The sequence below is a fragment of the Etheostoma spectabile genome, chromosome 1 (assembly GCF_008692095.1).
Source record: "Etheostoma spectabile isolate EspeVRDwgs_2016 chromosome 1, UIUC_Espe_1.0, whole genome shotgun sequence".
Classification (NCBI taxonomy): domain Eukaryota; kingdom Metazoa; phylum Chordata; class Actinopteri; order Perciformes; family Percidae; genus Etheostoma; species Etheostoma spectabile.
In genome coordinates, this window is record NC_045733.1 from 9,021,280 (window position 1) to 9,037,641 (window position 16,362).

Consider the following 16,362-nt stretch of genomic DNA (forward strand, 5'->3'; position numbering starts at 1 on the left):
GTATTCTCTGTTAATATCTTACCATAATTACCATAAAAACTGAACAGAAAGGTGCTTCTGTGTTATGTCACACATTTTCCAAATTGCAAACAGAAATATACATAATAAAAAAAGAAAACAGTTTTAAGAGATGTACAAATAAAAGAGGATAAATAAATACCTAATCTAAGAATAGGTTGTTTTGTTCTTCAGGGTCCAGTTTTCTTTTTACACCTAGTCTAATCATTAAGTTTGTAGCCTTAGAATTGGTATTGAATTGTTGTTTTCCTTCATCATGGACTGTTAAAGACTGCTGTGTTTTGACCACTGCTTTGCTCCTTCCCATCCTCTCTTTATAAGTGTTTTCTAAGAACCCAAATCTTGAGGTTGTAATTGTGCCTTATGGACCAATCCTGTGAAAAATAACAACCAAAACGTAAAAAATGATTCGTTTGCCTTCAATTTTACAATACGGAGAGATTACTCAGTGGTAGGTTCCCCCTCTTAATCCTTTACATCGCTGTCTCTCTCTTCTTCCTCTTCGTCTCCTCTTCCTCCTCATCCTCTGTCACCCCCCTGATCTCTCTCTCTCTCTCTCTCTCTCTCTCTCTCTCTCTCTCTCTCTCGTTGAACACAGGCGCTCTCTCCTTCCTACCTCGCAGACGTTTGGGTGCCACCGCCGCTGCATCCTATCTCTGACACTGTCTCTTTTTCTTGACCCTTTTACTCCACAGAGACATACGGGGTAAAAAGAGGAAAGAAGTGGCCGCTACGTGGCGAACCACAACAATGACTCGGTCCTGACTAAAATTGAATGGATTAGCCAATCTATTCTGAGCGCTAATGAGATTAGAGACATGGGTCGCGGCAGCGTGGTACCTTTCGTTGAGCTCCTCGGGGAACATTTCCCCTGTCAACAGTCCTCCAGACGTGGAAATGCTGTTCTTGATATTGAAGATGCCGCGGGTGCCAGGGGACAGTAACAGAACTTTGAATGCACACTCACCTGTGCCGCTTTTGTGGCGCGCGGATTCCTAGAAGTAGTAGTAGCGGCAACAGTAGTAGTAGTGGTAGTAGTATTAGTAAAGGAGGACAACATGAAGTACCAGAAATATATCACGGTGATGCAGATGGCCATGGGAGTGACAGCCTCCAACAAAGACTGCCTCCCCACTAAGAGACAGCTGTGGTGAGTAGCCTAGAGAGGAGGAGGCGCGCGTGTGAATGGGAGCGTGCGTGAAAAGAGTGGCAAAGGTAGTGGTGTCTTTTCATGTGAAGAAAATAGCTTTAAAATTAGCCTATTAGCTTTGTTGTCATGAGAAGCTCCCCCTTCCCCGGTGTCTCGTGTGAAGTTGAAGCTGAGCATCTGTTGGCGGAAGTCGGCTACCATGTCTCTTGGCCTTTCATATCCATTCGCACGGAGCAGGTATTTAGCCAGGGACGAGAGGTTTGTACAGTAGCTTGCTGTGCAGCCGTACGTACGTGCGTGCGTATGCGTGCGTGTCGTCCGTCTGTGTTGAGCCTATCTGTGTTTCGCTTGGTGGACTCGTGTTTGTTATGATCCGCTGGTGAGTTTTGCGTGCAGCGGTCGGAGAAGCGGACACACAGAGCAGGTGTAGGCCTATTATTTACAACAACAGATTTACAAGAACAATGCTGAGCGCCGTCCGATTTAGTCCACTTTGCTCGCACTCCGGGTTTTTCTTCCCTCTTCGCCTTCATTTAGCGATCGTTCGTTTGAAGCGTCTGCGTGTAATTTTGTGATTTGTGTTATCCCAGCATGTCTCTGTTCTCAGATCTATTTCTGTGAGCTGATGTAGTAAAAAAAAAAAAAAAATGTCGGCTGGTTTCTCCGCTCTCATAACTTATTCAGCTGCTTCATGCCGCCTGCATTTAGATCACAGTAATGATGCTAAGTGGTTTACCATTGTTGGCTTCTTGTGTCTGTGTTGATATATGATTGTTTCCACCTACCGGTAGTTTAAGTTGGAGCAAAGTCTGGTATTATTTACTCATCTATTTTTCACCCATCTGCATCCACCAAACTCTGCTTTTGAAAACATCAGTTTCTCTTTTCTTATTTTTCCCCTTTAAATTGGTTGTACTTCATTGTAAGGGTTGTTTTCATTATCACTTAAGCTATTGATTATTTTTAAGATAATCAATAAACAAAATGGTACAAAATAGCTTAAAAAATAGCAATCACCGGGCATTCTGATGGGGTTTAAAGTGCCTACCATGTGCCATGGTCTACAGTTCGGGTGCGACCAGGGACCTTTGTTGCATGTCATTCCAAATTTCTCTCTCCCCTTTCTTATCATCTAATAAAGCATTAAACTCCCCCAAATACTTTAAAATAGCCATGATAAGTTCCCAGAATCCAAGGTGATATCTTCAAAATGTTTGATTTGTCCAACAAACAGACTAAACTCCAAAAGATTTTTACTTTACAATGGCTAGGGGCTGAAATCACAAGTTATCACAATACAATATTATTTTGATATCACAACAGGATTTCAATTTTATTAGGTTCAAGGGTATGAGATCCATATGAGACTATATCATTAATGGCCATTTAACACAATCCGTTAATATCAACTCCAAGCAACTAAAATACAATTTAACAATTTTATTACTGAGTTCTTTCCAGACAAAAAACACTTTTTTTTAAATAAAAAAGAATAAATGGGAATTTTAAATTTAAAAGTGCATCTTAAAGATGATATGTGTCAATGTTTTAAATTTGCATCAATGATATTGGATTATTGAATTGATATATCGATCTAGATTGATGTATTGTTACACCCATGATGTAGACCTCATTAATCAATTTGTAGACCGAAAATTGATCAGCAACTGCTTTGATAGACAATTTTCAAGCAAAACAAAAACATTCTCTGGTTCTACCTTATCTAATGTGAGGATTTGCTGCTTTTATTTGACTTATGTGATGGATAAAGACAAAACACAGCGTTTGATAGACATTTTTCACAATTTTCTGACATTTTATAAACCATTGAGTCATCGAGAAATAACTGTGAGATTCTTAAATAAGGAAAATAATTGTTAATAGTTGTTAAAATCCTTACATTTGAGAAGCCAGAAGCAGAAAATGACTGTCTATTATTGTCTTGTAAATCTCCTAAAAGATTCGCTGTATCTCAAAATGTCATTATTCTAATTAATGAAATTGATGTCAGTCAACTAACCGATTAATCAACCAATCGTTTTGTACATTTAGTAAATCAGTTGGTTGATGTTTGGAAACAAGAGGTTGATATTAATGTCTGTAACCTTATTTGGCTTTTGACAACATGACAGACTGTTATATCAGATGTCCAGTTTTATGATTATACTATAGGTCATGTTATGGTTAGTCTGACTCACCGGATGTTGACTCTGGGTATAAGGCTGCCATTGGCTGGCTGTTTCAGTCAGCATTCTCCTCCCATCCAACTATCTCCGCTAACTATTTTGCAAGGGCACCGTCACTGCATCCAGGGCATAGCGCTGCCCAAGACAATTTTGATTGTTTTAAGGCTGCACATTTTTTCCCTTAAAGTACAATGACAATGGGTGCTTTCAGACCTTTCTCTAGCACTTACACAGCGCTGTGGGGTCTGACTACACAAGACTACATTATGGTAAATTCTGTAAATCTCTTCCTTTTCCTCACTGATGTTAGGAGCCTCATTAATTAAAAAAGTAGAATCCAAAAACATTACACAGCAGAGTGGTGTTCAGTCTAATTATAGGCCCTCAATATTCATACAATGGGCACATTCAGTTCTTCTCCTTCTGTAATCCACAAAGATAACATTAAGCACAAGGTATAATCCTTCCAGATTGGCATTACTTCACAGTGAGAAGACAAACACTGGTTTATTGTAGTGAATGTCCAAACTGGTTCCTGTTGAGTTATATATATATATATACTATATATAGGAACAAGCCTTAGCAACACACCTGACTGAATCACAAGTCATCACACAGGGGAAAAGGATTGGGTTTCTCCCCTCAGCTCATGACTGTTGTCAAATGTGTTGCAAAGGACACAATGTTGACTTGGTTTTGACACTTCTCCCTTAAGAGAGGCGCAGTGGTTTGTCTGAGGCCATCACATCATGTGGGGGAAGGGGCACAGCCATTAAAACAGGATTACTGTATCGCCTCCGACAGCCACTTTAACGAAGGGAAGCTGAACCAACGCGTGCCTGCAGTATAGGTTTCATGGAGTCACCCCATGCATTCACTTGCATGCCATGTCTGTCTTTATTCAGGGTGAAGTCAGAGCCTAGAATCAGTAGGCTGCATGCACGCAAGTAACTCAATTACTTTGAATACACAGTTTGAGGTAATACTCAAAAATGTAACATTTAATATTTCAAATTGAAAGACCTTTCAAGACCCTTTAAAACCCAAGTTTACATCAAGTGTTTGATAGTCAAGTTTATATTCAGATGCATGCAAACCTTTGAGCTGATGGGAGTAGCAATATAGTAGATACATGCTGGAGGGACTTTGTTGGTTTTAGCTCAATCCATTCATCCACCTCCATCCCTCCATTTGTTATAACTGTCTATGCCAAGCAAAACATATTCATTCCGCCATTGTTAAACATAAACATGTGATTTTTATTTAGTGCACCACTTTGCATCATGTTTCCTCTTTGACCTTGGTGGCACAAATACAGAATCCAAACATCAAAAGAAAGCAGACTGGGCAGTTTATACCTTAATATATGATAAGATAAAGTACACTTTACTTTAACCTTACTTTACAACTGGTGGTCCATTGACTTGAGAGTTGCGATGAAGGACATGCTGCAGAAATAAATGCTGATGGTGAAATCTAAGACACAGCCAAAGCTTTGGGTTGTATAAGAGTCACAGCAAAGAGTACATTAGCAAGATGATTTATAACTCACTCAGGCATGCTCAGGTAATGTTTTTATTGCAACAAAAAACACAAAGGGCGGAAACATGGTTGTTCCGTAAACCAAACAAGGAGACACAATGAAGACATCACTTATTATAGATGAGGAGGAGGTTGTGTGCCAGATGGTTTTATGATCTTCCAAAACACTCTACCCCCTTGAAAAAAAAAAAGCTTACTTTTTACTATTTACACCAAACTGCATTTGCCATTGGAATTGGTATAATGTTCCTGAGGCAATACTAGTTACATTTAAATATATTATTAAAAAACAACAACAATAATCTTGGTAGATCCTTGTTTTAAGAGAGTCCATTTAAAAAGTGGCATTCTTACTAAGTCATCTGGAATCATTAATCAGCATTGTTAATCGAGTTATGCTTGATCCAATTACACCCTTAATGTCAGATTACTTGGTTAAGCTTTTTAGCTGTAATAATATGATTATTGTTTTATTTGGATCATAGTCAAATAAATAGAGTTTATATGAAGGCACTGAATAACAACAAACAGAAGGCTCTACAGTATATGACTCTATTACTCTGCATAAAACATTGTTATTACACGAAACACAGTGGTCTGTAATAAACACAGCCCTGTTATTAGTTTGAGATGATCCATAAATAATAATTACCCTGATGACGTGTGTTTAAACTGGTCACAGCTCCTCCTAACATGTGGGTGTATTGTCTTGTATTGTGTGCCAGATGTCTACTCTGCTCCCAGTGACAGCTACGCCTGGTGTTCTCAGTCCACCTGCTTAATGATGCATAAAGTCAGCATCCCTTCTTCCCCCTAACACACACACACACACATGCAGCAGCCCTTCTGCCCTCTGATTTGCCTGTTCACACGTCCTCCCTCCCAGCTCTTCAGAAGAACACACACATTAAACAACTCCTGTCCTACCCCCTCCACTCTTCCAGTTCCATTCATGGAGGCCATGATGCGTAATCTCACACAAACTGACAATGCCACGCATTAGTTACCTCAGCAGGAGCCCAAGTCTAGGGTGGGCCTGTCATGATAATCAGTACTTTTCTGAAAAACATGCTGAAATACTGTCTTTTTTCTCTCTGTCTCGCTTTCCCTTAAGTCAAAAAGATTTTTTTTTTAGTAAAGTCATGAAATATGATCTTAATCGCACAAGTCCTGACTTCGTGCCAGTCTTTGAATACACCACTGTTACTCTACACAGTTCTTTATAGGGTATATGCAAAGGTGCACACAACACGTGTTTGTGTGTTTTTGTATTCACTGTTTCTGTCCATTAGAAACTCGCATGTTCTTATTTTGGCAGAACGCTTGTAATCTCCTCTCAGATGGTTTATGCCACTAAAGGGAACAGATTACACAGGGTTTATTGACTCGTGTCTCACCCCCACCCACTCTCCGAGCTTCCTGTGGTTGTGTGTTTACGTGTTTGTTGGTGTGGGTGTGTGTGAGTGTAGATGGGTTTGGACCTTAAGTGAAAACTTTTGAGGCCCAATATAAATGCTGATAACTGTGAAATTTTACTTTTTTTGCTTCTGCTTTGTTGAATGGCTACTGTTTAATGCAAACAATTATCAGATTACTCAGGTTACTGTACTTGTTAATGTATTTGTACCCATAGGTACCAGACTAAGTACATACTGTAATACCACAGCATTTCATTCTAGTTTATAATTTTTTCCCTTTTACGTCTTCCACCCCTGAAGACAACATACTTTTTAAGGTTTGTACTGTATACAGCTTTATACAATCTGGTTTGCACTGTGTCTGGATTTGTTTACGACTGGGCGTTCTTTTGTGATCAAATAATCTAAAAGGCGAGTCTAATCTACCAATGAATATGACATGCTCATATTCATGTTGCTTTCCAAAGTAATAACAAGTTCCACTTAGGGCTACTCGTCGAAATAAAATGGATAGAAATTATTTTCCTTTTCAAATAAATGTGGCAGAATGGTCAGAGCGGCGGTACCTTTGCCATGGCAACGGACCTACTTTCATATAAACATCCTAACTGGCTAACTAGCCAATTCTTTGCTTATTTGCTGGCTGGCTTGCTGGTTCCGCTGCACTTTCTTGCAACATTGGTTACAGAAAATGAGCTGTACAACGGGCTGGGTCTAACAGTTTGCTGACCCGCTTGCTCCTCCTCCTCCATACTCCCCATCGGCTCTCCAGAGAACGTCTCCCGAGCTGCATCAGCCCACTGTCCTCCCAGCAAGCTGCAACACACTTTACGCGTATTTATTGAAAACAAAAGTCAAGCTAGCATGGTTGGGTTGACAGAAAAAACAACAACAACATAAAGGTTGCCTAACACACCGCCAAAGCTTTTGAGGCGCAAATTACACTTTTCAATGTATGTTCTGCATGTGCCGAGACATAAAGTGTACTATTTGACTCGTAACTTCTGTAGAACACGGTATTGAACCTTAACACGTGTTGATTACTGACCGAAGTGTGACATAAAATCAAGTATTACAATCTAAAAAGATGTTTGCTTCATTGAGCAAATGTTTTTTTTCTGGCATTTTATACTCCTCAAAGTAAAATGTATATATAAATATTAAGGATTTTAACCAAAACTCAAGTATTGCACTGGCACTGGTATTGAAATATATCAAATGATATTGAGCCATATTTAATTGATAGATGCCTACCAATCTGAACTAGCTGTACCTTCCTGATACTGCTCGGTGCAAACGTGACTGCCCCGCTGCTGTGTCCTCCTTGAGTCTGACTGCAGCTCTTACACACATGCATGTCTGGATTCATGTAATGATGAGCCTGACTAAGGGTCTGCTGGTAGTGGCTGCTTAAAGAGCCTGTTGGCGGCAGTGATGGTAACAAAGGCCTATCAGAGAGTCATCGTCTCAAGTCAGAGCCAGACGGCGAGCAGCAATGACTTTTAGAATCTGTGAGTCACACGTTCTCGGCCTCTGGTGACTCCCGACTGTCACGATGGCTCACAGGGGACTGACAAGATGGAATCCATCACTGCTGTCCACAAATAGAGAAGGACGCAGCAGAGGGGATCCACTTTGGTCTGACAGAGAACTCAATTTATTCTCTTTCTTCTTTCCCTCTGCTTGGCAGATTTATATCTATCAGTCAATTTTAATATTTTCTAATGTTACAAAATTGAGACATTTCATTTTTCTTAATTTGATGTAATACCATTATACTGCAGTGTAGTAGAGACTGTCTGGAACTCAAAAAGTGGATGAAATAAGTCTGCTACTGAAGCACGCTTAGGGATTATAATTTTTTATTTATTATGTCCTCTTTTCCAGTAAGATTTAAATCGACTAACCGATCAAATAATGTATGACTACTATCACCCAACCGATATATCGGCGGGTATATCATCGGCCGATATTTGGCATCTATTGGTATCAGCATTTTTTAAAATATTCATTCATCAGAATCATCATTATAATGTCAAATAAATGATTCTGATAAATGAATATTTATGAATATTTAAAAAATAAAAATGGACTGTCAACCATATTATGTTGAAAAGCTAGCAAAGATTTGAAAGTAACATCTCCTCACTCCTTTTTCAGAGCCCATATGTTATTTAATGCTGTCAGGTTACAAAAAACAATGAAAAAGTGTATATTGGAATTAGTTACCAACCCTGCCTTTAATATTCCAAATTACTTATGATTTCCATCTTCCATGTAAGATCAAGATGTTAGCGAAACCATTGCAATGTAGTTGGAAAATAAAACACCCAAAACTATAATAAGCAATCATGGATGTTTTGACAGGATAAGATGTACCAGCAAGATGACAACATGATGATAACAGCTAATTAAGCTACTACTGTCACCTCTTCCTGTGTTTGTTGATATGTCATTTAAGACTTGCTGATCTCCCTGTATAGGACAGTTATCTGTAAAAATCTAAACATGCTTATGGTTGGTTGCTGGGATGGTGTATGTGGTATACAGTAGGTATGGCAGCATCTCAGGTTACTTTTATCACAAATTGTCTTCACAGCAGACCTCTGCTCATACATTGCGATTTAATGTGCCCTGAAGTTGAATTTGTGTTTGTATTGATGTGTGTTATGCGCACATGACCTGCCTCCTCTCCACAAGGGTCAGACAGCACTCGGACATGAGCGTTGTCCCGCCTTGTTTGATTCATGTCTATATGCCTAATCTGGTCTCCCCATCTGTCAGGCCTGTCTGGCCATATCAGAGTCTTGATCTCGCCACAGATTTTCAGTCGCAGCCTTGTCTGTCCAGGTGGCTTTGAAAGAGCTTACAGGCTCCAACTAGTACATAAAAAGCTTTGATATGTTTCCTTGTATTCTTTTCTTTCTCCTTTTGCAGAGGTTTTCAAGGTTGTTATTAGCCAGCCAACATGTTAGTCATTTGTTTCATTCTTCTGTTAGGGTGGGTTTGTGAGATTATCTTAATAAAGTAGGATGTGTCATGCACCTCTTGTCACCACTTGTCCCCTGAAGTAGAAGGGGGCCCGTGAGCAGAATGATGCATGTTCATCGGCTCCCATCACTTCCAGCTGAACAGCCAGGCATCACAAAGCAGTGAGAATAACTTCAACCATATGCTGACAGTGTCCCTCTGTCTTTTGTCCCTTTGCATTATGGTCTTTCTCCTTTTGTCTTTGGGGCCCCTTATCTTTCAGCTTTGCCTCTCAGCCCCATGCTCCTTCATGCTCATTTCACTTGTCTCTTTTGGTTTCTGCTTCTCTTTCTTTTTGCACCTACATTTCCTACCTATGCAACAGTTGCACTTTAGTTAGTGAGTGTAGATCAAATGACTAGCATACTGGCAAAGAAAGCTTGTTTGAAAAGGTCTGAGAATATAAATGGAAGAGAAAAAGTCAGTGGAGCTATTTTGGATACACCACTGTTGCTTGATAAACTGGAAGAAAAATGAACAAAGGCAAATCCAAAAGGGATCCCGTCAGAGCTCTGTTTAACATTTTGGTCAGAACACAGTTCACTGTTATTAGACGTGATATAAAAGCAGTTGACAAAAAAAAACATTTCTTGTTTTCTAATTAGAGCCACCTGGGCAGAAGAGGACAGGAAATATGTGATGGGTTCATGCCTCTGGTATCTATGTGTGGGACTGAGAGCATTGCTGCTTAGGTAGAAGTGTCAGGATGAGGATGAGACACACCTGCTTTTGTCCCTGTAGCCTTTACTGAGCGGAACCAGTTGTTCAGCAAAGTGCTCTCCATCTAAAAAGCTGTCATAACACAATACCTCTGTGGTAACAGGAGGATGTACTACCCTGGTAACCCCCCAACCCCTTTAACACCCATGGAGCTGGCTAGTTAAACTGGTGTTTACAAGCTTATAAAAATATGTCACTAGCTTACATTTAAATATGTGGTCAAATGTTAAATATAACTGACCATTCTGTAGATGACTGATGACGTGTAAATCCGTTTGGGCACAATTGTATATACACTGTAAAGTATAGAACAGGAAATATGAGCATAAAGATAAATTAGTGAGCTGGAAAATTGTATTTTAACAAAATAACTCAAGGTCCTTCTATATGAAAAACACCTTAATATGAGGCTTTGCATTAATGTTAATCTGTAGTATACGCTGTAAGGGATTGATTTGCAATAACAGCATATATATTATATATATATATAGTATGTCACATTACACAACACTATGTCCCATTATTGTTGTGTTGTGACAGATTATGCAATAAACCGTAACCACATCATATACACTATATATATTCTTTTGCCTTTAAAAAAAACAACAGTGGAAATTGCACTTCTATGACAACTGGGCAAACTCCAGCTGCTGCGGAATGTCATGCGATATGACTTAAACCTCCCGAACAACTACTAAATGGATGCAATGTTGAGATTCTTTGGTCAACTGTTGTTTAAAAATCCTAAAATTAACTTTAATAATCTTTTCATGATGTTCTTATAGTGTGACGTTAGGCTGTAATGCTGCAACAAAAGCCTTTTTTGTATTCATTCATATTTTTTGATGAATGTATTAATTTGTAATTATGCTTTAACAATATTGCAACTGAAGAACACACTTGTTCTGCTGAGTCCTTAATCTATGAATTAACTAATAATTGTTCTATAATAATTTACACATTGCTAGGATAAGGTAATCAAAAGCTTTGCTAATGACCTTTTAAATTCAGGGCCGGAGGGAGATTCTCTATTTTGGGCTAAAGTCTCATGTAATATTAATAAACTTCACCTCTCACTGCAGTCAGTGCCCAAGGTTTCTTGTTATTTCTTTATTTTTGTGCTGTAAGATGCCGACATTGCCTGTTTGCACTAAAGGGGTCCCTTTGGGTACGCATTGTGAGTGCACTCCTGTATATATATAAATATATGTGTGAGTGCAACCTGTTTGTGAGTTTCTCCATATTCTCCCCAGCAGTGAAAAGTGAAACTAACTTCTACAAACACAGAACGACTGTGACTAATCCACTGGTTTGCACGGCTCAATATATCTTCCTAAAGTCTTGCAGCCTCACTGATGATAAATCATTCATAGGCCAGCAGCAAGTGAGCAGTCATGTTTCTGCTTCTTCCAGGTATTGTTTCAATAAATCTACCATGATGAACAAAATGCAGTGTTTCTGTCTTAAAGGTCCCAATGACATGGTGCTTTTTGGATGCTTTTATATAGACCTTAGTGGTCCCCTAATACCATATCTGAAGTCTCACAAAATTCAGCCTTGGTGCAGAATTACAGCCGCTAGAGCCAGTACCACAATGAGCTTTCTTTAGTATGTGCCATTTCTGTGTATTTAGCTTTTGAGGAGAAGGGGGGGGGGCAAGGTGGAGGCTGGGGGTGGGGCCTTGAGCAACTGCCACTCTGCTCAATTGAAAGCGATGATGTCTCTCTCTCATGGGTGGGCCAAATTATCTGGGCGGGCAATGCAGAGAAAGGGGAGGTAACCATGCCCCTTATGACCTCATAAGGGATTCCAGATCGGCCCATCTGAGCTTTCATTTTCTCAAAGGCAGAGCAGGATACCCAGAGCTCGGTTTACACCTATTGTCATTTCCAGCCACTGGGGGACCATAGTCAGGCTGGGGGAACACATGTTAATGTTAAAAAAACAAAGTGACATTTTCATGCCTTGGGACAGGTCTAAATTAGGACTATGGACATCTGCACATCAAGTAAACACTTGTTTACAGTGCAGCTTTGCTTTTTCAGATTGATTTAGAATCACATGATACTGGAAAATTTTCATTGCAAGTCAAGTTACAAAATACACTTCAAATTATATTACTTTTTTTTTTTACTCTTTGTCAGAAACTTTCATAGCAAAATATACAGTGTAAAGGAAGCACTATATCCACTCCTTGAGCCCAGTGGTCCGTGTTTCATTGTCTCTCTTTCCTCCTGTTTCTTTTAAGTGATGTTATCTATTAGTAGAGAATTAATGAGTATGCTACAGGTTGTAAAGTGCCCTCCTTGAGTCACATGGATATTGTCCATGTCCTCACTTCCCAATATTAGACACAGTGTTAAAACCCACATAGCATCATAAGCGGCTGCTGGATGTGTGAATGGAATCCCCTTGTAAAAGCAACATTGGGATTACAGTGAAAGAGATTCAGTGTTTGTGCAGAGTTAGTAAATACACACGTGTGTGGACATTGTGCACAGGACACAGTAGTGGACAGGGATTGAATGGCACTAATTACATATTATAGTACTATTAAGTACTCTTGGACTGCAACTAAGAGTAGTCAGCATTATTGGAACCATATATAACTAGGGGTGGGAATCTCTGGACAGCTCACGTTTCAATTCCGATTCAGAGCCAGAGATTCAATTCTAAACCGATTATTGGTGCATCTCGATGCAACACTTTTTAATGTACATTTCCATGCGTGATTTTAAAAATATACATAGAAATCTGAGTTTGTTAGATTTTGACACATACAGTATTTGTCAAACAAAATTAATGACATTTTTTGTCTACTGAGGTTTTTATTTTGTAGTCATTCCATGCTTGAAGAAGAATTCCGGTGAATTCCAACACGTAGCTCTGTTGTTTGTAAATTTGGAGTGCGGTCAGTAGCAAGAAAAACGAAAACAATTGGTGCTGTCTAGACCGTGTTATCCTCCTGCTAGAGTTAGCACCCAACACGCTTAAACAGGGCAAGTTTTAACTGTGTTTTTATCCTCTAAACATGTTCAAAATGTCATTAAAAGTGCCTACCCTTGTGAAGTGATTCCTTCCAAGTGAACCCAGTGAATCTGACTGCTGTAGATGTGACAGAAATGCATTAAAGTTCTGCTAATTCAGCTCTGTTTAGTTCTGGTGTTGATACTGCAAGGAGTGCTTTGAGACGTCTACAAACTACAACACCGAAAAGAGATAAAACATATTTTCCAAAATAAGCATAGACTTATTTTTTAAAAGAAAGTGCTGTAGTGCAACTAGCAGGAAACAAGATATAATTGAGGTAAGTTTGGATACACTACCTTATTTAATCATTAAATTGATAGCCTACATATTTTTGTTTTATCTCTTTTTTTGCTTTGTAATTTGTAGACGGTCCCTAAGCCCTCTAACTCCTTCTCAACACCGGAACTAAACACAGCTGAATTAGTAGAACTTTCATACATTTCTTTCACATCTACAACAGTTAGATTCACTCTGTTCACTCGGAAGGAAACACTTCACATGTGTAGGCACTTTTAATGACAATTTGAACATGTTTAGAGGCTAAAAACACATTTAAAACTTGCCCGGTTGAAGCCTGTTGGGTGTTAAATCTAGCAGTAGGATAACAAAATTGTAGACAGCACCGAATGTTTTTGTTTTTCTCTCTACTCACAGCACACCAAATCTACAGAGCTAAATGTTGAAATTGACCGTAATTCTCCTTTAAGCCTTAAACTTGCTTGTGAAAGTCACCTTCTTTAACAGTAATCTTCCATGTCAAAGGTATGTTTAAAGGTGGAGAATTGGAAACATGAGGTGGTCAGATGTAATACGATAAAGTAGATGACCAACCTACTGTAAACGTGTGTGTATCTTTACACATATATTTATATATATATATATATATATATATATATATATATATATATATATATACATACATACATACACACATAAGTTTTTCTTTTGGCCATTTTTGTGTGTTTTCTTTCTGTACTTTTGCCTAAACTTTAAGTTGTTGTCCATTATCCTATTCTCTTTCAGTCACTCTGTTTTCTGATTTGTACATGTCTGGAGACAGTAACTTTTAAATAAAAATCAACACTTTTTTTTTAAATAATTGATTATTAACTTATCAGAATTGAGCATTGAATCGTTTTCCGGTTGGCTGCATTGAGTTTGTTGTAAATTGCAGTAACTAATTATGCATAATACACTCAACATACAGTATATAACAGTTTTTGTCTGCTAGCCCTAGTAGTTGTTAATCCACATGTATGTAGGGTTATAAACTTTCATCTCAAAACATTTCCCTTTTAAATAACTTTGGACCACTTCATTCTTTGTATTTTATTTTAGTTTATGTTTTATTTTAGACATGAGGTTGAAAACTGTCAGAATTACAGTGAGTGGTTTTTCCTTAGCAATTCACCTTAAGTTACCTTGTAAATTTCCTTCCTTTGCAGTCATGCATGTATGAAGCCAAGCAGCTTCATTGTGGCTTAATAATAGAAGACAAGTGGATGTTCCATACCTATTCTTTATCTGCAAGCTTCCCGCTGACATTTAGCCCAATTATTCACACATGCTGGAATGCGAGTACAGCCAACAGGAAAGGATGTCCTTAAAAAAGTGAAGACAGCAAGATGAAAGTTATGTCACTTAAATCTTCCAGGCATCTTTATGTTTTCCCTCAGATATGCAGCAGTGCCTGCCAGCAGTGGGGGTTGTTCTTCAGAGAAAACGTGGTCATTGTGAATCATGTGTAGTTTAATGTGGTCCCATCAAGTTGTTGAGCCCACAGCTATACAACATAAGAACAATTCAAGAGTTCAAGACATGCACTGATGTTTCAGATGTGTTTGTACTATCAGTTAAACTTTGAGTAAAATGTAACAGGTGCATGCAGGTGACGCACAGTACATTTGAATGCACTTAAATCTTCATTAATTGATTCTTTGATGTGGCTCGGGAAAGGGAAGTTTGGGGTCCCCTACTGGAGTTGCTGCCCCCGCGACCCAATACCGGATAAACGGATGAAGATGGATGGATGGATGGACTCTTTAGGCCCAAAACAGCTATAAAGACTATCAGGACACAATTTCACCTCATGACAAACATGTTCATAACCAGTTACCTATTAAAACATCCAGCAGAGCATCATTAGCATGCATTTGAAGTCTGACCACATTGTCTATTAACCATTAAGGGGAATATCTGGCTCCTAATCAATTACTTACAATGTTTAGCAGCTAAAAAGCTTTAAATACCCTGATTATTGTTGATAAAAATGGAAATTAGTTTTTTTCAAAGGAAGATGTGTGCAACTTCAGACAGACAATGTGTAGCTGTGGCAGTAAATGAAAGATATTATGATCCTCACTGTTGCCAGCACTAAGAATCATGTATTATCCTGCTTTGCAGACCAAATGTTTTGTGGCCTGCTTCATTTCTGATATCATCTTTGTTTCTCAGGGTCACCCCGCAAGATGGAGAAACATCCCCCTCAGGTGCTCCCGGGTGTTCAGATGAGCCTACCGGTGCTACCGGTGGCGCTGGTGCTATGGCAATTCCTGCCACATCCACCCTCTCATTGCCCATGAGCCAAGGAAAACCTTCCCTGCGCCGCATTAAAGGCCGCATTCACCGCAGCAAGAGCCTGGATAGCATGGATCTGCTCGACTCCAATGTAAGACTCACAACTGGATCACATCAACTTAACACTACACACATAGGAGGAGTGCAGGATACTAAGGTTGCAACTAAGAAGTACAAAGTATAAGACGTATTAATCTGATGATTATGTTCTCCTGATTATTCATCCTCCAAATTTCAAAAGCTGTAACCAGCAAATATTTGGCATTTTGGCTTAAAAAATGACAAAAAAATTATTTGATTATCAAAAACTTCTTTCTAGTTTGTGTTGTGGCCCCTAATGGACCACAAGGATGTTGAAGGAACACAATGTTTTGTTTATTATTATTATTATTATTTTATCTAAAATAATAACATATACTATCATTGAAGGGTTTTGCTGGGGAAAATCCTTTCTAAAATCATTGTTGTTTTAATTTTTAATTTTTATTTCTGTAGCAACTGTGTTTTATAGGGCTGCATTAAATATAAGCTGTGATTACATTTACTAAATTACAGTTACTGTGATTTCAAGGGAGAATAAATGTCACAGAAGTCCAAACAATTTTTTTTCTCCTAATGGTTTAATTCGGATTAAACATTTGCAAGAGCTACAGTACTAATACACACCTCACATGCACACACACGTACACTC

At 38.8% G+C, this 16,362-nt stretch overlaps 1 protein-coding gene across 19 annotated transcripts in view; it reads left to right on the top strand.

Moving 5' to 3' along the window:
- The first annotated feature begins 628 nt into the window (after positions 1-628).
- The window catches only part of tjp1a (tight junction protein 1a), a 104,420-nt gene continuing 88,686 nt past the window's right edge, over positions 629-16,362 (top strand). For 10 of the 19 annotated variants that reach the window (XM_032507460.1, XM_032507511.1, XM_032507584.1 and 7 more), the window contains exons 1-2: positions 630-1,168; positions 15,549-15,762. In XM_032507460.1, coding sequence (XP_032363351.1) covers positions 1,077-1,168; positions 15,549-15,762 — 306 coding nt within the window. In that variant the 5' untranslated portion in view covers positions 630-1,076. Of the gene's footprint in view, positions 1,169-15,548; positions 15,763-16,362 lie in introns of all 19 variants that reach the window. The other 9 variants (XM_032507388.1, XM_032507546.1, XM_032507759.1 and 6 more) reach the window with 2 other exon arrangements.